General features: G+C 42.9%; 1 protein-coding gene and 1 long non-coding RNA gene across 2 annotated transcripts; both read right to left on the reverse strand.

The window, feature by feature from the left end:
• Window positions 1–1,498: 1,498 nt before the first annotated feature.
• Window positions 1,499–2,494, reverse strand: LOC137274736 (galactoside alpha-(1,2)-fucosyltransferase 2-like). Its single transcript, XM_067808077.1, has one exon. The coding sequence runs from the start codon at window positions 2,492–2,494 to the stop codon at window positions 1,499–1,501; it is 996 nt and encodes a 331-aa protein (XP_067664178.1).
• A 15,927-nt stretch (window positions 2,495–18,421) lies between these two features.
• On the reverse strand, window positions 18,422–21,235 carry LOC137272184 (uncharacterized). Its single transcript, XR_010956079.1, has 3 exons — window positions 21,163–21,235; window positions 19,558–19,764; window positions 18,422–18,492 (listed from the first exon to the last, which is right to left on the reverse strand). It is a non-coding gene; the product is annotated as an uncharacterized lncRNA (long non-coding RNA).
• Window positions 21,236–22,777: the final 1,542 nt, after the last annotated feature.

Here is a 22,777-nt window from a genome sequence, read left to right on the forward strand (position 1 = left end):
TAGAGCCGTTCAGTAGCCCGTCTATTGGAGGCTTTCAATGTGCGTGACCACTAACGTAGAACCGTTCAATAGTCCGTCTATTGGAGGCTTTCAGTGTGCGTGACCACTAACATAGAACCGTTCAATAGTCCGTCTATTGGAGGCTTTCAATGTGTGTGACCACTAACATAGAACCGTTCAATAGTCCGTCTATTGGAGGCTTTCAGTGTGCGTGACCACTAACATAGAACCGATCAGTAGTCCGTCTATTGGAGGCTTTCAATGTGCGTGACCACCCACATAAAACCTTTCAATAGCCCGTCTATATTGGAGGCTTTCAATGTGTGTGACCACTAACATAGAACCGTTCAATAGTCCGTCTATTGGAGGCTTTCAATGTGCGTGACCACTAACATAGAACCGTTCAATAGTCCGTCTATTGGAGGCTTTCAATGTGCGTGACCACTAACACAGAACCTTTCAATAGCCCGTCTATATTGGAGGCTTTGTATGTGCGTGACCACTAACATAGAACCGTTCAATAGTCCGTCTATTGGAGGCTTTCAATGTGCGTGACCACTAACACAGAACCTTTCAATAGCCCGTCTATATTGGAGGCTTTCAATGTGTGTGACCACTAACACAGAACCTTTCAATAGCCCGTCTATATTGGAGGCTTTGTATGTGCGTGACCACTAACATAGAACCGTTCAATAGTCCGTCTTATAGGAGGCTTTCAGTGTGCGTGACCACTAATACAGAACCGTTCAGTAGTCCGTCTATATTGGAGACTTTCAATGTGCGTGACCACTAACGTAGAACCTTTCAATAGCCCGTCTATATTGGGGGCTTTCAATGTGCGTGACCACTAACATAGAACCGTTCAATAGTCCGTCTATTGGAGGCTTTCAATGTGCGTGACCACTAACATAGAACCGTTCAATAGTCCGTCTATTGGAGGCTTTCAGTGTGCGTGACTAATCTTCATTTAAGATGTATTTGACTTTGTTGTGAACGGTAGTATGTTCTGTAGTTGTTTTTCTAGACTTTCGTTCCCCTAAAAACGACTGCCATGCTTTACTACAATTAGTAACGAATAGTGTCTAATGTAAGATATCTTATTGGCACTGTGTTGAAAAAGTAGAAAGTAAGCAATAGTACGTGTATATCGATTCGTCCAAAATATATCCCTCCGATCAACATACATTTTTGAACAAAATTGGTCATCTTTTTGCTTTATTAATTACCACATTTTGCTTTTGATTGGCGCTGTTTTGTTGTCGTTTCGACTTTGTCTCCGTTCAGTCGGGTACACGTCCAATCTGTACCATGGGCTGAAACCGTTGTATTCTGTGATGTAATTTGGGATACATTGCCTGTATATCTGGACCACTAATATAGATATTCGCTCCGAATCCATGTCCCAACTGTCACCCAAATTATTCTAAATAGAAATCCGAAGGAGTTAATAAACTCAGTATTAACCTGCACGGCGTGCTTGAATTTCACCATTTCCTTACTACTCCATCCCAATCCATTCAGGCATAAAATAATCAGAGTAGTCCTTGGAATACTGCTTTCTGAGTTCAGTTCCGTTCCAGGCCGGATGTCGGTAATATATGGTGGTACCTCCCGCCAGGTAGGCGGCCCACCAGCTGAAGGTCCCTACCGACATGATGGTGTGATTGCACTCTATCATCAGCGCCATGTCAGTCGTGGCGTTGTGGCCTTCCATATAGATTATATCATTTCCGGTCAAGTGCCTCTTCGTCCATTCGAAATTGTCGGAGAAAAGAAGAAACACAGGATCCGATACCTTTTCACGGTAAAAGGCAAACGCTTTGAAGAAAAATTTGTCGTTTGGAACTCTGTATCCATGACTGACAAACTTAGGTACTGTTACGATGTCCCCTCTTCGAATGTGGACAGCTATGACTGTCTTTGCCTTCCGCCCACCAGCAGTTACTGTCTTTTCGATTATCTCCTTTGCAACCTTCCTATAGGAGTCTGTAAAGGTGAACTGCCGCCGGATATCGTCTTCCACGTGTCGGAAGTACATCCAAGACTGTAGATATCCGTGCAAACGGACATTGACCCCTTGTGGAAAAGATGTTTTGAAGAATCTTCTATCAAACCGACAGCTCCATCGTGGTTGAACATTCCTGGCATCATCACACACGCAGATATCGTCAATCAACTGAGCTTTCAGGCTGAAGATTCTGCTTAGGGAAAGAGATTTTTCAATGACAATTGTTCTGTTCTGACGTTTTGCAATGCCATACGCAGATGCATATGCGAACATCTGGTTACCTAACCTACCAGGCGCTATGCTGCAGAGGTAGGTGTGATGTTTCGTAAATTTACTAAGAAATTGGTCTTTGCAGGTGGAGACGATCCGGGACTGCGATGGTGTGGTTGTAACAATGGAGTGGATGTTACGGGAGACGTTGGGAGATCTCCATTCAGCGGCGATGGTCTGCATACTGTTGTGGAGCGAGGCTCTGTGAGGATACATGTTCTTCGATCGCTGGTAACACGGACAAGTCTTCCTGTACAGTAGCACGCACAAGTATCCACAGGTTTGAAGCAGAAGGATGTAGAGAAGTACCTCTATATGATAAGAAAAGACATTGTAAATACAACTGATCTTCACAGGAATATGCAAAATGGAATGTATGAAAGTACCATATGGCTTTATCCAAAGACGTATGTACACGTCTTTGATTAATCAGAGAGATATGCAGACTTGGGTTTATCATTCAAAACTGACTCCCACAGTGTATACTGTTCGTGTGAGATCAAACATTGTCGACATCGGAACAAATGATTTGACATAATGATATTACATCGTCAGTTGAAGACCTCACAATGCTTTGACATCACTTAGATTACAGTTGATGACGTCACAATGGTAGGACCTCACTGGGATCATTGCTCAAGAAGCCTTATGGCATTTATGTGTTCAGATAAATTGATTCCTCTACTGATAATCGATGAAGAATGATTTGGAGGATAAATAAAAGCTCATCCTCCTGCCTTCCTATATCTCTTGGATTATAATGAAACTATCATCATCAAGTCGTGATCAGAAGACACGACTGGGTGAAATTCTGTACATGTCACAGAGGTAGGGAGAGCGGAAAAGTCACAGGCACACAAGCACGTGTCATGCAAATAGGCACCAATGGATATCTCACAGGCACACAAGCATATGTCACGCAAATAGGTACCAATGGATATGTCAGACACATTCACCCATAAACATAGGGGTTAGAATTAAGCTCGTTCCCTCACGCACTCGGTTTTACATTTCACATTCGCTGATAGTTCTGTCAACAATTAGGCAGATATCGCGTAAGAACAACAGCACGCAGAATGAGCCAGGCTCAGACTGACTGGGGTCGGTACAAGTGTTAAGAGAGGTGGCCTATCAAAACTTGGGTTGATGATTTTAGATATTATGTAGGCATGTCTAGCTGCATGTGTATGCAGTATTTACCTGCGTGTATATGAATTAATTACGGCACGAGCTGCTGCTGGTGTACCAACACACGCTACTCAAAACGCTCCTGCTGCACTAGGTGCACCAAGTATCATGGTCAATATCAGCAGCGAGTCGATTGCGTTATGTAACTTGATCAGGTGTGTACATTTGTAGGTGTGAGAGGACACTCAGTGCCGGCAAGTATGGTCACCAACAATCTGACTGACGTGAAAGTCCAAAGGATGCCCGGTGGGCCCGATGTCGGGATTCTTTGTGGATCATTGTAATATTTCAATGGCAGTTTAGGAAAATGGGCGATTGCAACTGGAGAACGGTGATCCCGGTGATTCATTTATATTGGGATGGTTATGAAAATGTGGCACGACGGTCGTATCCATTGTAACAGATCGGTCATCGAGCTGAGTCCTCGGCGAGAACGTCAGGTTCCCCAAGGAACACCTTAGATACTCCTGCCATCCTCGGACATCCTGTCTGTGACGATCGGACGTGTGATGGGACCACACGTTCCTGCAGACCACCAACTAATGTATAAATGGTGGACGTTCGGACTTCCAGTCACTGCGCCTTCCCGTTCCATACGTCTTCTTCAGCATGGTGACGGGACCCCACATTCCTGCAGACCACCAACTAATGTATAAATGGTGGACGTTCGGACTTCCAGTCACTGTGCCTTCCCGTTCCATACGTCTTCAGCATGGTCATGGGATGTGATGACGAACTCGGCCATCACAGTCATCAGCATTTTCGGACATCCTAGTACGTTGTTTTTAGGTGTTAATGTTCAACTCTTGTACATTCATAAACACACTAAAAGGCCGTCCCTTCGGCTAGGGTGCCAAAGGTTAAACATTACCCTGGATTCAGGAGTTGCTTAATTTATGCTCACATGCATGTTTATCTTTGTCGATCGCTTACAAGTTTTGCGTGTGTTCATCTGTAATGCCAAGGGTTTTGGAGTGTATAGCAACAAAACAAAATAAAAACGATGTCGTACTCATTCATTCCTTCACTGCCTGCAATACTCACACAACCAAAACACCTGCATGAAATTCACACATTTAATCACAACGTGAACACCACACATGCACACGCCCAGAACGTCAACACCACGCGTGCTTACACGCATACTCACTTGTAGCGGAAGTTTGTTTCAGTGGACACGTCCAAGTCATCATGTCCTCGCGGTATGCGTAGCCGCCACACAAGTCCAGCCGACATCAAATGAGGATGTTTGATCAAACGCGATATGTTATGGTTGCACAAGCTGCTCTAAGTTTCTTTCCCATCCGTCTGAGGGATAAGCATTTCCTTAGCCCCCTCCCCCATAAGTGAATATACTTTTCGTCAGCCCCCAAAACCCCACCCACATCGTGCGATATACCCGCCTCCTGCCATGACGTAAGGCGGGATGATTAATGGTGCGTCAGTGTAGGCGTGTTATAGATGTCCGACACTTACATGGTTTGCCAACATGGTTTAGGATACCTTCAGTCTGTGGAGGCACTGCTCCTGCATCAGGACAGGGACATGGTCACTTCACATGCTGTACACTGTCCGTGGAAACTCAACTGATATACCGGTGACAATGCTTTAGCATTACCAAACACCGTCCCCTGCCACCACCCCGCCAATACAACCACCCATCCACTACAACCACACCATCCACCACAACCGCAACTCCATCAGCATCAAAACCACTACAAACCCCCCCCCCCCCCCCCCCCCCCGTCCACCAACATCACCACCACTAAAACCATGCCATCCGCCAACATCACCATTACAACAATCTCCTCCACCAACATCACCACCACAACCATCCCCTCCGCCAACATCACCACCACTACAGCCACTCCGTCCGCCAACACCACCACTACAACCATCTCCTCCACCAACATTACCACCACTCCGTCAGCCAACATCACCACCACTACAACCATCCCCTCCACCAACATCACCACACAACCATCCTCTCCACCAACATCACAACCACTACAACCACCCCTCCGTCAAGATCACCCGAACCAACGCCACTAAGACCCCACCCCCCACCACCACAACAACCACAACCAACACCCCCTCCACAACCACTAGCACCACAGCCACCACAGATATTGACCAGCTGAGAACATTCCATGTCACAACTCATCTGTTCGAGGTGCTGGCAGGCCACGTCATGAGTACAGCACAGCGTGTTGCACAAGGCTGGCGGGTTTCACCATGACCTCACTGTACAAACATGCACTATGCACAACTTATGCGGTCTTGTTTGCTCTTGAATGTTTACCATGAGTATCAAGTACGGTAGCTTGAGGCGAGTATTTCGATCCCCGGTCCCGACACACCACTAAGGTACGCCTTATTACTCTGTCTGACGCTCGACATTTAGGGAACAAGAGTGTCAGCTCAGAATCTTAGAAGGGTATACTCGTTCATCCCAGCCATGATATTTCAATGGGTTGGCACTATATCTAAAGTCGCCATTATCCCGAACTTATACAATCAGCAACGCGCGCACGCACGCACGCACGCACGCACGCACACGCACACGTTTCCCAGATGGGACACAACTTAAAAAAGACTAGAATTTGTAATGAGAAAGTGTTATCAATATCAACAATGGTAAAGTGTTGGAATAGGCAAATGGTTGTTAACAGTTCCATGATAGCCTCGTCGACTGAGACAGCGTTGACTTTGTTGTAGCGATTATTTAAGCTGCACTGCTCGATCTGTCAGCGTCCACAGTAACAACAGCAACAACAGCAACAGTTCCATCCGTTAGCTGTGGCGTTGGCGGAAAAAAGTAAATTTCACATTTGAGCCTTATGTCCTTTATGATCGCCTACTCCTAATTCCGATTTGCCAATGCCATAGAGGTCAGAAGATGCGTCATCTATTATATTTCTACTAAACACAGTTACTTCCCCAAACACCATAATTTTCTGGCACTAAACACACATTTCATCAACCAGAACTAAACAAGAAGGCGGACATAGTGATACTTGTAAACCATGTTATACGATATTGTATTACATGTGTAGGTCCATGTACGTAAATATTGGGTCAGTTGTGTGCCTACAGTGTAATTAGTCTTTGTATGTAAATAGCTCCTCTTAGGTCAACACATCTCGGAGTCCAGAGGTCACATTGAACCCTTCCGCCCATCCTCAACGTTGGGTGCCTTCATTGATCTTATTACTTGTGGACCTACTGGTAGAGTGGATGTACTAAGTCGTATATATACATATGTACAAGGGACCCGTGAAGGCCCGGGATAGAATAGGCCTTCAGCAACCCGTGCTTTCCATTAAAGGCGACCATGCTTGTCGGAAGAGGCGACTAACGGGATCTGGTGGTCAGGCTGACTCGATGACTTGACATGTCATCGGTTCCCAGTTGCATAAATGGATGCTCATGCTGTTGATTACTGGATTGTCTGATGCAGATATGACTTTTTTACATTCCGCCTCAATATAGCTGGAATATTGCTGAGTTCGGCGTAAAACTAAACTCACTCACTGTACAGGGGCTACATGAGAGTTGACGGAGTGTATCCTGTGGTTAACTGTACTGGTATTTCACTCTGTTAACCATACCAACAGGGGACGAAATCCGCACTTCTCCAGGTTACATTTGCAGTTTCCAGGACTATTTCCGCATGGTCAACAGACAGACATTATGACACCGGCAGTCAGAGGAGTAGCTAGCATTGTGAGAAAAGCCCGGGCTTACAAATGATTCTTGCTAAAATGTTTGGCAAACCCTCAACGCTATGTAGATAAAGCTTTGCAACCTATCGAGCCTACACCCGCTCGACAGTTCATCACTGACCAGACAGGCGACTGCTGCTGTGATGATTCTTATGTCTGTTTCGCCCCACGGACCTGTACAAGGTTGTTTGATTATTCCATGGCTGGGCGTGTCGAGTTTACAACTCCTCATATGTCCACACTATCATAACTATCGTCCGATAAGGTCTTTTGTTACTGTCGTTCTGTTCAAGGTCATCCATTCGTACAGGAACGCCAGATGGCTGAAGCAAGGATAGCATGACGATACAATTTCCCGCTCTGTCAGACTTTCAACAACTGAATAATCAAAACACAAAACGTTCGCATTATGCGGTGACATTCACCATTCGCTGAAACAAACGCACATTAAGCTATCCACATTGATGTTTTGAGCTGAATCACACGGACATCTACATTATGCCGTGCGCTTCTCATATGATATTTATATATACACATGAGCAGTAATTGAGCACCACCAAAACTAATTGTCGATTGTAACAAAAAGGGATCAAAACAGAGAAGTCAACCGGTCATATCTGGACACACATGCAGTTAAGATGAAATGTGTGGCTGGCTCAAATGTATGCTTAGCATGCTAAATGTCTGGCAGAGTACAAACTACTGAGGGGTATAAAAAAGTGAAAAGAAGTATTATCATTGCTTTCTTATCGACGCATCAATAAATGAACAGTGCTGAAATTGAACTTTTGTTGACATGCCGAGGCGTAGGCTTTCTGAAAATACGAGATGGCAGATTATTGGTATGCATGAAACTGGTTTGTCCTGTTGCAGCTTTGGGTCCAGATTGAATATGTCACAATGTCTTTAGTCGCCTTGTAAGGAAACATGCGGCCACTGGTTACGTCAAGGATGGTCCACGATCAGGAAGGCCGAGAAAGACCGCTCCCCGTGATGACCGTGCCGTAGTTCGCGTAGTGAGACGCAGGCCCATGACCAATGCCAAAGATCTCAAAGAACAATGGAGAGTGGGTGTTCGTCTCTCAACCAGCACCATCCGAAGAAGACTATGGACGATAATGCTAGGCCCCATTGTTTCAGAGCTGTTATGGCATTCTTGCAGAACAACACAGTTGACAGATTACCTTGGCCTGCGAGAAGCCCTGATCTCAACCCAACGGAGCATTTATGGGACCATCTGGGGCGGCAAGTTCAAGTAATGGATCCACCTGTTCAAAATCTACAGGAATTAGCCCAGGCTCTTCATGAGGAATGGCAGAGGATCCCAATGATGCACATTCGGCGTTTGATTTACAACATGAAGAGGGTTGCAGCAGTTATCCGTGCGAGGAGAGGATACACCAAATACTGATGTCACCATTACTGTTGGCTTAGGACCGTCAATAAATTACAGTCGAAAGTAACAGCAATGTTGGTAGTTGGATTGACACTATAGGTGGTTCAGTTAACGAAATTATAGCCATGTGTTTGGTTTCCACGTCATAAATGAGCAGTGTGTTGTGTTAAACAAAATCTTATATCATGAAAATGGCTAGTACGTAATTAATTAATGCTTATGTGTATATATTTGGTAATACACTGTTAGATAAAGATTCTATTAATTTTGAGTCCAATCTGAGGTGTGCAATGTGCTCAGGACACAGATGTCTATAGCAGTTCGGTGCATGTGTCCACAGGCATCTGCCCCCTGGTCAGTACAGTACAGTATCTGGGAACACATTTATTCTTCCTTAGGACATAAAACGCTATAGCAGTTCCGTACATGTTTCTAGTTTAGTCAATGTATAGCTGTTTTATATTGACTCGCCAGCGACTGAAAGGTGGTGTAAATCCAGCTAGGACCCATGCAGGTAGGCACTGTACGTGCCAATGGTCCCTACTGTGATCATCTACATTCCATTGCTGGCGATGTATAGCCTGTTTTTACATTGTATCGTCCTTTATAGTTCAAGTATTTTGGATTTCACTACTAGTTTTAAATATATGTCTGTGATAGTCCAATTCGTTTTACTGTCCTTTGTCGACAGATCGTTTAAATAGATAACCTTGTTTTCAAATGGCTGTAAATTTGCCGATGCGATGCATAATTTTAATTCACTCACTCACTCACTTTTCTATATTGTTCTGTTAGCTATACTTAAAATGACTTGGTGTTAATTGGCTAATTTAACTTGGCTAATTTTATCTGACATAAACTGATTTACCCTTATATATTGTAAACTTAGAAACTGTTAGTAGTCATGATACAATTACCCGGACACCTGTTATTCTTTCCTCACTGACGTGGTAGTACTTGTACCCCAACACTGGTTATGTTGCCATGTCGTCCTGGATCTCTGTTAGTGTGTACTCTGTTGACGAGACAGTATCTGTAGTCACACCGGTGGTATTTCAGTGATATCGTGACTACAAAGCCACACACTTTTAAAAACAAACTTTAGCGGAACTCACATCGTCTTTACAATCCCTTGATCTAGAAATCTATTCGGCCCTAACACTGGGGGTATATTGTTCACATCAAGGTTGAGCTATTGAATTTAGTATACTGCTTCGGTTAGCATGGTGGGTTATTTCAGAAGTATAATATAGGCGATAGGCCCAGTCTATACACTGAAACGTACAGAGCACGAAAGTGTGTTAAAATGCAGACTTTCTAAGTAACATAGCCAATTAAATTTTGGGACGTACAGACATCGCAATTCTTTACCTTTATTACAAAACAATCTATTCGTTAGTTTATGAGACCCCGATCATAGCAAGAGCACGTCTATGTTTAAAATAGCCAACTGTGAAGATACAAGATTCAACACCGAACACAGATTTGAACGAATATTCAAATGTTGTGCCTTTTATAAGTGCATAATGCCAGTCTTGTTGATACGAAACTTTGGGTCTAATTAAAAATAGCGTTTCACTTCGAACCATCTGTTCTTGCCAAAGAAACCCCAATCCATTGACTTCTAATGTACGTGTTATGCTAGATGCCCAGGTCTTACAATCATTACTTTCCATTTAGAGATGGATATAACATTTCTTTACATAGAGCTCACTTGTACGGAAGCGTATTAGGGCCACGGTGAAACATTTTTTTGTGTCACTATCTCCCACGTAGGACTTACTACTTACTATCTCCTACGTAGGACTTACTACTTAGTATCTCCCACGTAGGACTTACTATCTCCTACGTAGGACTTACTACTTAGTATCTCCCACGTAGGACTTACTACTTACTATCTCCTACGTAGGACTTACTACTTAGTATCTCCCACGTAGGACTTACTATCTCCTACGTAGGACTTACTACTTAGTATCTCCCACGTAGGACTTACTACTTAGTATCTCCTACGTAGGACTTACTACTTAGTATCTCCCACGTAGGACTCACTACTTAGTATCTTCCACGTAGGACTTACTACTTAGTATCTCCCACGTAGGACTTACTACTTAGTATCTCCTACGTAGGACTTACTACTTACTATCTCCCACGTAGGACTTACTACTTAGTATCTCCCACGTAGGACTTACTACTTAGTATCTCCTACGTAGGACTTACTACTTACTATCTCCTACGTAGGACTTACTACTTACTATCTCCCACGTAGGACTTACTACTTACTATCTCCTACGTAGGACTTACTACTTAGTATCTCCCACGTAGGACTTACTACTTAGTATCTCCCACGTAGGACTTACTACTTAGTATCTCCCACGTAGGACTCACTACTTAGTATCTCCCACGCAGGACGTACTACTTAGTATCTCCCACGTAGGACTTACTACTTGCTATCTCCTACGTAGGACTTACTACTTAGTATCTCCTACGTAGGACTTACTACTTAGTATCTCCCACGTAGGACTTACTATTTACTATCTCCTACGTAGGACTTACTACTTAGTATCTCCCACGTAGGACTTACTACTTACTATCTCCCACGTAGGACTTACTACTTAGTACCTCCTACGTAGGACCTACTACTTACTATCTCCCACGTAGGACTTACTACTTAGTATCTCCTACGTAGGACTTACTACTTAGTATCTCCCACGTAGGACTTACTACTTAGTATCTCCCACGTAGGACTTACTACTTAACATCTCCTACGTAGGACATACTATCTCAGAGATTGACTTCCTTTAATCTTGCTCTGTGAATGACTTACTATCTCCTACGTAGGTGGCGCTTAACTTTTGTGCATGTGTATATTACCCACTACAACGGATCACTAGTCAGAAAGACATATTTCTCAGGGTTTTAGTATAACACAAACTCAGTTTTGAAAAATGTTTGGAGAAAGTTCTGAATTCAAAACGTCTTGTCTTATATAAAGAATATGTGGCACTACGTCCCACTGCGCATGACTTCAGCAACCCATGCTTGTGGTAAGAGCGACTAGCGAGATGGGGTTGCCAGGCTCACTGACTTGCTTGACACGTGTCATAGTATTTTAAGTGCGTAAATCGATGCTCAGGCATGTTGTTGATTACTGGAACTCGACTGGATTATTTCAAGACATATATATGTCATTTATCTGATGAGTGCAACGTTGAGCAGCAACCAGACCAACTAACTTTGACGGATTCGACACGTACGGTCGTTCTGAATAACCCGTGTAATACCAACAGGAAATACATTCCAACTATCTCCTCCTGGTCTGATGAATGACGCTCTGATACAAGGTCAGTCTGATGTGACTCCTAACGGGCTGTCCTGAGATCTGGACGCGAGTAACCCACACACGGACAGTCGATAGTACTCACTGTATCAACGAGGGGAGATCCAAAAGTACATATACTAACTATATTCTAGATATCCAATGTTTGAAAGCTTCCATGTTATTTTGAAGGAATCTGTAGACATATCAAACTTTCGCAGATGTGGTAATGTATACACCTGGAAATTAATCAAGCAACACCCCAATTTTTTCTATTGGAGCAACTTTGAAGTGTTCTGACAATCAAAATATGCCGGGTTGATATAGTTTGACACTTTTTTATTCAACAGACGATCTCTGACAAACAACTTAAAGGGAAAACGTATCAAGACTTTGCTTTATTGCAACGAAATCCAAATTCTTAAAACTGTCTTAAATTCATGAAAAAATGGACACAATTTACTATTCATCCACAGACGTTGTTGTCAGGTGTATTAACACAAATGTCACATGGAAAGAAAGAACAGTCATCTGAGAGTCTGCACACCGACTTTCATCAATATCTAGTGTGTCCTCCCTGCGCACGCACCACCGATTCCAGACGCCTCCTCATTCCTTGGATGAGTCTCCGGATCTGATTCTGGGGGATCCTGTTCCACTCCTCATGCAGGGCAGCCGTCAATTCGTTGTGATTATGGACTGGTGGGTCTCTCTGCCTCACACGACGGCCAATAAAGTCCCACAAATGTTCAATGGGGTTGAGGTCAGGGCTCATGGCAGGCCATGGAATTCTGTCAATTGCATTTTGCCGCAAAAAATCATTTACAGCATGCGCCCTGTGAGGTCTAGCATTGTCGTCCATAAATATGGGTCTCGTTGCCAGAGGATGGTTCTCAAAATGAGGTACCACAGCCCTGTCAAGAACCTCCTGTTGGTAACGAACACCGTTAAGGTTGCCACGGATGGTAATGATATCCAACTTGCAGTTCATGGAAATGCACCCCCATACCATAACGGAACCTCCCCCAAAGGCCACAGTCTCCTGGATGTTCCGTGGAGCCATTGCTGTGTTCCTCTGCCTCCAGACCCGAGTACGACCGTCCACCATGTGCAGCAAGAACCGGCTCTCATCTGAGAAATGGACCTTCCTCCAAGAGGCAATGTTCCAGTGCAAACGGTCATTACACCAGGCCAGTCGGGCTGCCTTATGGGCTGGAGACAGTCTGGGTCGCTTGATTGGCCTCCTTGCCCGGTATCCTGCAGCTTTCAGACGATTCTGAACAGTCCTGTTCGAGATGGGTCTCCCTGGAAGCCACTCCTGTCTCAACCGAGAGCTCGAGTCGAAGGACCTGCGCCGTACAAGTCTCAGTAAAGCTCTGTCCTCCCGGACTGTGGTCTTCCTGGGTCTTCCTGGTCTAGGCAGGTCTTTAACTTCATTAGTGGCCCGGTATTTTTTCAAAAGTTTTGAAATTATGGAATGATGTCGTCCGATTTGAGTCCCGATTTGTCTTAGAGACATACCAGCATTCCTCATGCCGATTATTTGCCAACGAGTGGCCTCTGATAATTTCCTACGTGCCATGACATTGAAATGAATGAAAAACCGAATGCAATCGACAACCTGCGCTTGTAAACACCCCAGGGAAAAAGTGCATTTTTCGAAAGTTGAGGTTAAAGCAATGCACGTGCGCTGTGCAAGCTTCACGCGCGTCATATCAACCCATGAAAAGCTCATGCTGTATGTCAATACATCAAAATTGAATAATCAATCATCAAAATTACTTCGTTAAACTTTGTTAAGTTTTTATGTGTCTTTGAATTTGGTGTTGCTTAATTAATTTCCATATGTATAGTTAGCGAGATGTTACTCATCACAACATATCGGGGTATGGCGTAGTTAACGAGATATTAGTGATCACAACACATCGGGGTATGACGTAGTTAGCGAGATATTAGACATCACAACACATTGGGGTATGACGTAGTTAACGAGATATTAGACATCACAACACATTGGGGTATGACGTAGTTAGCGAGATATTAGACATCACAACACATTGGGGTATGACGCAGTTAACGAGATATTAGACATCACAACACATTGGGGTATGGCGTAGTTAACGAGATATTAGACATCACAACACATTGGGGTATGACGTAGTTAACGAGATATTAGACATCACAACACATTGGGGTATGACGGTTCTCACAAAACTGCAGAAAAAAAGTCTGTAATTTGGTACTTCTTGGATAATGGTATGCCCTCAGAATATGTGACATAAAATATGCTCAGTATAGTATTGGATGACTTCCCGTCATAATCAACAGTCACAGCTTAGGATTGCTCACTTGATATTTAATCGAGGGCTGTTTTCAAAGACACCCCCATTTCAATGCGTCTAGATATTCAAACTGATACTGACATATTGTGAGCTGATACTTATGTGACCAGTCAGTGTGGGTACGTGAAAACATTGCAATAATGTATGTCCATATCATTACGTTTTCTGAAAGGGTATGGGTAGTGTCTCCAAACCATGTTCTTTCCAGCCATGTGATGGGGCCAATCACTTGTAATGTTATTACAAATTGCATTTGTAGGAACTGTAATATCTAAGTGTGATTCTAGGGGACTTTTATCAATCTCAAACACACATAACATTTTGCGTTTTTGGAGGGTACCAAGATGAAAGATGCTAGTTGCAGACGTTTTCTCCTGGTATACATGGCATCCAGTAACCCTGTACATCCTTTCCAGTGTTAACCTTGTACATCTTTTCCAGTGTTAGCCTTGTACATCCTTTCCAGTTTTAGCCTTGTACATCTTTTCCATTGTTACCCTTGTACGTCTTTTCCAGTGTTAACCTTGTGCATCCTTTCTCAGTGTTAGCTTTGGGCAGCCTTTCATGTGTTAGCCTTTTACATCCTTTCCGGTGTTAACCATGTATATCCTTTCCAGTGTTAAACTTGTATATCCTTTCGCAGTGTTAGCTTTGGGCAGCCTTTCCAGTGTTAACCTTGTACATCCTTTCCAGTTTTACCCTTGTATGTCCTTTCCAGACTGAGTGTTAGCCTTGTACATCCTTTCCAGTGTTATCCTTGTACATCCTTTCCGGTGTTAGTCTTGTACATCCTTTCCGGTGTTAGCCTTGTCCATCCTGCCCAGACTGAGTGTTACCCTTGCACATCCTTTCCAGTGTTAATCTTGCACATCATTTCCAGTTTTACCCTTGTGTAGTGTTTTCATTCTGATGACGTTTCGCTTCCACTGATATCGGAATGCAAATGGGTTGGTCATCTTTCATGACTCTTACGGAGAACACAGTGTCTGGGAAAATGCTACTATTACTATCCGAACATATTTCGTTGTCACCCGGTTCAATGTGCTTCACCTTGGATGATTATTTCCTCAATTTCTCAGGTTTGTATGACTTCGAGACTTTGGATTTACTCTTATCTGGACACTTCCGACTCAGATGACCATACTTACCACTTGAGTGACACTTCGAGGACTTGTGAAAGCAATCATCACTTTGATGGTTTGATCTACCACATGTCCAACATTCACGAGGAGGACATGACTAATTGTTTTCCTGTTTTCTGTTGCCTTTTTGTGAATACTTCTTGTCTGTATGTCTGGTCAACGCATTGACTTTATGACTAAATTCATTTTCTTCCTTGTTAGCAGCTTCCATACCCAAAGTAATTTCAGTGGCTTCTCGATTCTTTTCAGCCAACATTTTTCTTTGTAGATTCATTGAGCCCACATACGAATGTCTCTCAAAGCGTCATGAAGAAAGTTTCCGAAATCACAGTACTCAGTCGACGAAGCTCTGCCAGGAATTCTTTCACAGTTTAACCATGACGTTGTCTCCCTTGGTAAAACTTAAATCTCTCTGCTATCACCAATGGTTTGGGATTCATGTGGTTCTTCACAATACCACACAGGTCAGTGTAGGACTTTTCAGAAAGTCTTTCAGGTGCAACTAAAGTTCTCATTAGAGAGCATGTTTCCCGTCCTACCACAATAAGCAGAATAGCCTTCTTTTTGTCAGAATCTGTAATGTCATTAGCCACGAAATATTGATTCAGTCTTTCAATATATTCAATCCAAACTAAAAGTGCTTTATAGTTCAACTTCTTTATTCTACAAGGTCACAACGTTTCGAGACAGATTCTAGTCTCTTCTTCAGGTGAAGTGAGGGGAAAACTAAAGGGTTGCAGTATATATACACATAACAGTAGACTGATAACAGTGGGTAAGAAGATATACAGGTTTCTATTAATTGATGTACAGGCTTCGATTGATAGGTGTACAGGCTTCAGCTTATGTACAGGCCTCAACTGATTGGTGTGCAGGTTTGTGTTGATTAGGTTAACGAGTTACAGGTAAAGATGTTTGGATAAAGATTAGTCACTGAGGATAAGGTGGTTCCATGCATTGGATAAGTAAACACCTCCGTCTCTGTTGATTGAGGGATTGTTCCGCTTGATTGCAATGGCTTCTAGGAGCTTCCGCTTTTTAAAATCATTGGCGTTCCTAACTAATGTCCTGGTGTTGTCCCAAACAATCTTGTGATTGGGGTTGTGCATGATGTGTTCACATACAGCAGACTTCTCATCCAAATTTTGAACTGATGTTTCGTGTTCTTTTAACCTGATAGCCAGTGGTCGACCAGTTTCACCAATGTATGTCTCTTTACAACTGCATTGGATCTGGTAGATGCATCCTGCTGGGTTGTTGCATTTAGGTGTTGTTGGCCCACGTCCATTAGCTGATAGTAGCGTTTTCCATTAGCTGATAGTAGTGTTTTCAGGTTGGCGTCGCTACGGAAGATGACGTCTATTCCTGTTGTTTTCTTGATGAGACGGCTGATGCGATGACAAAAGCGGTATGCAGCCCAGACAAAATTTGGATGAGAAGTCTGCTGTATGTGAACACATCATGCACAACCCCAATCACAAGATTGTTTGGGACAACACCAGGACATTAGTTAGGAACGCCAATGATTTTAAAAAGCGGAAGCTCCTAGAAGCCATTGCAATCAAGCGGAACAATCCCTCAATCAACAGAGACGGAGGTGTTTACTTATCCAATGCATGGAACCACCTTATCCTCAGTGACTAATCTTTATCCAAACATCTTTACCTGTAACTCGTTAACCTAATCAACACAAGCCTGCACACCAATCAGTTGAGGCCTGTACATAAGCTGAAGCCTGTACACCTATCAATCGAAGCCTGTACATCAATTAATAGAAACCTGTATATCTTCTTACCCACTGTTATCAGTCTACTGTTATGTGTATATATACTGCAACCCTTTAGTTTTCCCCTCACTTCACCTGAAGAAGAGACTAGAATCTGTCTCGAAACGTTGTGACCTTGTATAATAAAGAAGTTGAACCATAAAGCACTTTTAGTTTGATTCCTCCAACTTCTAAATGCCTTTGAAACAACTTATACTCAATCCAGTCCCCATTTTCGGATAAGAAACTTTCTTCCATTCTACCATGTGATGAAACAGCAGCCGTTCTTACCGCACAGCACTAACAACATCAAATGCTCTCATTTCTAACATAGAAGAATGTTCGTTGCTATTCTTGCGTTCTGAGCGAATCCCATCCTCGTTGCCAATTTGTAGCGTTCTCAACTTTACCAACTCGGGACACAACGCCTTGAAGCCTTCGTCGTTTATTGTCAGCCACAACACGTGGCTACCTGAATACAGCCGCGAACGCGCCACACGCGTGAACTGCACGGGGCGTTACCGCATATGGGGATGCGGTGGCCAGGTTACGGGGCCAGGTTGCTTCAACAAATCATGGTTGACAGCACACAGATATAAAACAAACAAAAGGTGTATTCTACACCGTATACATTCTTTCCAGACTGATTGTTACCCTTGTAATCCTTTAAAATTGTCAGCCTTGTGCATCCTTGTGTTCGCCTTCTGGAGATGTTCACTTGTCTAGTACAACAGTTATTGATAACAAAGGAGTGTGTTTTTGATGTTTGTTTATTCTTGCCGATCAAGTTGCAAATAAAGACCTATTTTGGTATGTTTGTACTGCCTTTACATTTAGAATTCCCTAGTAATTATATGCATGGATACTGGTGACAGGGATGAGCGAAATGTGCTCTCAGCGCCTCTTTTTAAACAACCACGCTCCAGGATTATCAATAAAGGTCGATATGCCAATTTTTTTTAAACGTTGATATTTCATGTGGTAGCACCTCATGAACTCGCCTCGTCCAACCTGTGTCCCCTTGCCAACGGCGACAAGTCGACCCTTCCAGGAAATCCAGAAAGGCCGGAAGCGGGAACAGGTCAAAATGCCTGTTTGGAAATGGTGGCGACTATCACATAAGCGGATCACAGACACGGTGTTGTTGAAGCCACCGACGATGACGTTGGGGTTGTACTTGTAAGGCCGAACATTGCTGTCTAAGGTCAAGTCGGCGTCGTTGCAGGTCTTCACCTGGAACACCATGGTGTCGGCAAAAGTGACTTGACGGAGGATGTGTCGATTCAGCCATTTTGTTTTTGGAATTTTCGTGGAAGGTGTCCATTCTCTGATCCATGGACCTGGACCGAAATAACGCAAACAGGATTTAATTCAAGAGAGATTTTAAAGTAACCGTTTTATAAATGATTAAGCATTTCAGACAACACTTCTTTGGTCACTGCTTTCAAACAAGCAGGTGCCAAACAGCTTTTCCTCAAACAATGTATTTTCTAGACTATGTATATTTCTGGGTAAACCAGAACACATTTATATACTTTTCAGAATGGTATGCTTCACAAACATAGCCACATTGGCCAGACACATATACAGAGACGTGATCAAAAACACAATAGTATAGAAGAACGCACATGTAAGGCACGCGCTTTACACAGTATCTCAGTAGCTATGGATCATGTGTTCACGTGCCAGTTCAGTGATCGGCTTTACAGTGATTGGCTGTTCAGTGATTGGCTCAAGGAGCTGTGAAGGATGGCTCCTCGATGCCAACTTTGGTCCTCCCCAACATAAGGTTGTATTAGGCGAGTAACAGAATCGGGTGGCCAGGCTTTGCTAGCATGGTATATACGTGTCATCGTATCCCAAATACGTAGACAGATGCTCATGCTGTCACCCACTACATTGTCTGGTCCAAGTTCGATTTCTTATATAGAGCCATCATTGAACGGGAACATAGCTGAAGGAAAGCCCAGGATACAGGCACTTCCATTGACCAATCACAGAGTAGTGAATGGATAAAATGCGTCGTAAGACATCAAGGACAAAGAAACAGCTAGGACATTTCTGACTCGAATCAATCACAGTCCGTCGACGTACTCGGACATGAAACAGAAGCTGAGTGAATTGTTGGCTTAGTACGGCTTTCTGCCGCCATGAAACAGAAGCTGAGTGAATTGTTGGCTTAGTACGGCTTTCTGCCGCCATGTAGCTGGAATCTTGCTGTGTGCGGCGTAAAGCTAAACTCACTTTCTCACTTAGTACGGCTCTCTGCAGCCATGTAGCTGGAATCTTGATGACTGCGGAGTAAAGCTAAACCCACTTTCCCACTTAATACTGTTCTAAGGTGGACTGCATCGAGATAAAAGAAACGAAACTAAACTTCAACTCAACCTCAACCTCAACCTTACCAGAACATTTGAGTGACGGGTAACTCCAGGTTGAGTTGTGAAGACATGTTGTCTGGGCCGAGGTACGTTCCGATGAAGTCTCAAGATAGCCATGGTGACACGTGTACGTTCTGACACTTCCCAAGACCCGACTGCCGTTGGTTACGTCAGCGTTACGCACACGTGGGGGCACAACCGGACACACTGGGGTCACGTGATGTTTGTCCTCTGCAATACAAGTTACATCATGTGACCTGATCTCAAGCAAACTGAATTCACGTTCAGAGCAACAACAAGAACCTGTATTACTAAACTTACAGTAAGGCTTGTCCTCTATTACTAAACTTACAGTAAGGCTTGTCCTGTATTACTAAAACTTACAGTCAGGCTTGTCCTGTATTACTAAAACTTACAGTAAGGTTTGTCCTGTATTAGTAAACTTACAGTAAGGCTTGACCTGTATTACTAAACTTACAGAAAGGCCTGACCTGTATTACTAAACTTACAGTCAGGCTTGTCCTGTATTAGTAAACTTATATCAAGGCTTATCCTGTATTACTAAAACTTACAGTAAGGCTTGTCCTGTATTACTAAACTTACAGTAAGGCTTGACCTGTATTACTAAACTTACAGTCAGGTTTGTCCTGTATTAGTAAACTTATATCAAGGCTTATCCTGTATTACTAAAACTTACAGTAAGGCTTGTCCTGTGTTACTAAACTTACAGTAAGGCTTGTTCTGTATTACTAAACTTACAGTAAGGCTTGTCCTGTATTAGTAAACCTATAGTAAAGCTTGTCCTGTATTAGTAAACCTATAGTAAAGCTTGTCCTGTGTTACTAAACTTTCAGTAAGGCTTGACCTGTATTACTAAACTTACAGTAAGGCTTTTCATGTATTACTAAACATACAGTAAGACTTCACCTGTATTACTAAACTTACTGTAAGGCTTTTCATGTATTACTAAACTTACAGTCAGGCTTGCCCTGTATTACTAAACTTACAGTAAGACTTCACCTGTATTACTAAACTTACAGTAAGGCTTCACCTGTATTACTAAACATACAGTAAGACTTCACCTGTATTACTAAACTTACAGTAAGACTTCACCTGTATTACTAAACATACAGTAAGACTTCACCTGTATTACTAAACTTACAGTAAGACTTCACCTGTACTACTAAACATACAGTAAGACTTCACCTGTATTACTAAACATACAGTAAGACTTCACCTGTATTACTGAACTTACAGTAAGACTTCACCTGTATTACTAAACTTACAGTATGACTTCACCTGTATTACTAAACATACAGTAAGACTTCACCTGTATTACTAAACATACAGTAAGACTTCACCTGTATTACTGAACTTACAGTAAGACTTCACCTGTATTACTAAACATACAGTAAGGCTTCACCTGTATTACTAAACATACAGTAAGGCTTCACCTGTATTACTGAACATACAGTAAGGCTTCACCTGTATTACTAAACATACAGTAAGACTTCACCTGTATTACTAAACATACAGTAAGACTTCACCTGTATTACTAAACTTACACAAAAGCTTGTCCTGTTCTACGTAACAGTAGAAGTACATGTAAAATGCAGATTTGTATCTCACCCATGTGACATGTTTCGTTGCGGGCACCGTGCCGTGGAGTGGCTCGTGTTCCAGATCCCACCTCAAACAGACTCTGAAAATGTATTGTACATATATATTTACTATGTGTTCAGTAGATGTATCCCATGTCAATATACACTTATCTGTATACCCATTATGGTATGTGGTGAATGTGGTGAATGTGGTTGATATCCACTACATATAGCTTCACAAATTAAAGGCCTTAAATTTTGATCGAACATTTTAGACACGCATGAAAACGTCCATCGCAAATAGCATAACATATGCCCCTACTCGTAGAATGTTGTATATGTAATAGGGAGAAAATATAGGTTTTTTTGGTTTGGTATACTCTGTCGGTGGGCCGGTCGCCTTCTTCTTCTTCTTCTTCTTCTTCTTCTTCTTCTTCTTCTTCTTCTCCTTCTTGTATACCTCTTAAACGATCGGTTATCCGTTGCTTTGGCCTTGTTGTCAAGGTGACAAAACAACAAGAGGCCATCTGTAGTAAGATTAGCCTCTCCTTCCACAACCTGGTAAGGAACAGCCAGAAGGTCGAACGTCATTCTGAATTCACTGGATAGAGTTATCCCTCGCAGACTCAGAGGTGAATACCTCGTAAAATCACATCCTACATTGATGTGTTGCAAGTAGGTTTGACATGACAAAACCTTATGGTGATCAACTTCTATCAGTTATGCACAAAGTGTATTTGGGCGACGGTATGAAAGATGAATTCTAGGTTTGAATGTACGAATCTTTTTTTTTTTAATTTCTTTGAAACAGCATTATAAAATGGCTTTAGGTAAGTAATCATTTTATGACAAAAATAAACTAGTGGACAAAAGAAAATGAACTCGATATAATCAAAGCAAACCATACAATCATTAAGGAAAATTGTGAATCCTCTTTCGATTGTAAAAAAATACATTCGTACCATGCAGCGACCTACAGTCTGTACCGTAAAACGACGATGTTCCTGGGTCATCACGATGTTCCTGGTTTCCACGAAGGGGACGTCGAGCTCTGACACCCGCTGCACGTAGACGTCCTAGCACGGTACGTCGACTAGTGACATGTCTTAGAGCCGTTTCCGCCGTTGCCAACGTTTCCGCTGTCGAGATGAACTGGTTGCGCAGACGAAGAGTCCGCAGATGGCGGTCTTCCTGTGAGGTCGTGACATGTGGTCTGCCTGATCGTCTTGGGTTCTTTCAGTCTGCCTGTAACGCTGGGACAGCCTGACGATGGTACCATAGCACAGTATCGGTGGCTTCTAGTCAGCTGAGATGTATGGCCACCGATTCGCTGACCTTGGTATCAGTTCTCGACAAGCATTTTGCAAAATCTCCGAGATGCTCGTTTCGCCATTTTTCGCAAATTCAGGTCCTTCTACAAAGCCAACATGCCGCGTTTGCACTGTTGAAAAGTCACAGTGTAGGGGCGAACTGTTTCGGCCTAAACGGGTATTACTAACTTGAACAAACAAAAAATCAAAATAAAAAGTGTTCACTTTCTTTTGCCCAATAGTTTATATCACTAAATGATTTAGCATCTTTGAAACATTCCTTACCCTATTTGATTTTCTGTTACCGTCAAACTATCACATCATGTTGTAGCA

This window comes from Haliotis asinina, chromosome 2 (assembly GCF_037392515.1).
Source record: "Haliotis asinina isolate JCU_RB_2024 chromosome 2, JCU_Hal_asi_v2, whole genome shotgun sequence".
Taxonomy (NCBI): domain Eukaryota; kingdom Metazoa; phylum Mollusca; class Gastropoda; order Lepetellida; family Haliotidae; genus Haliotis; species Haliotis asinina.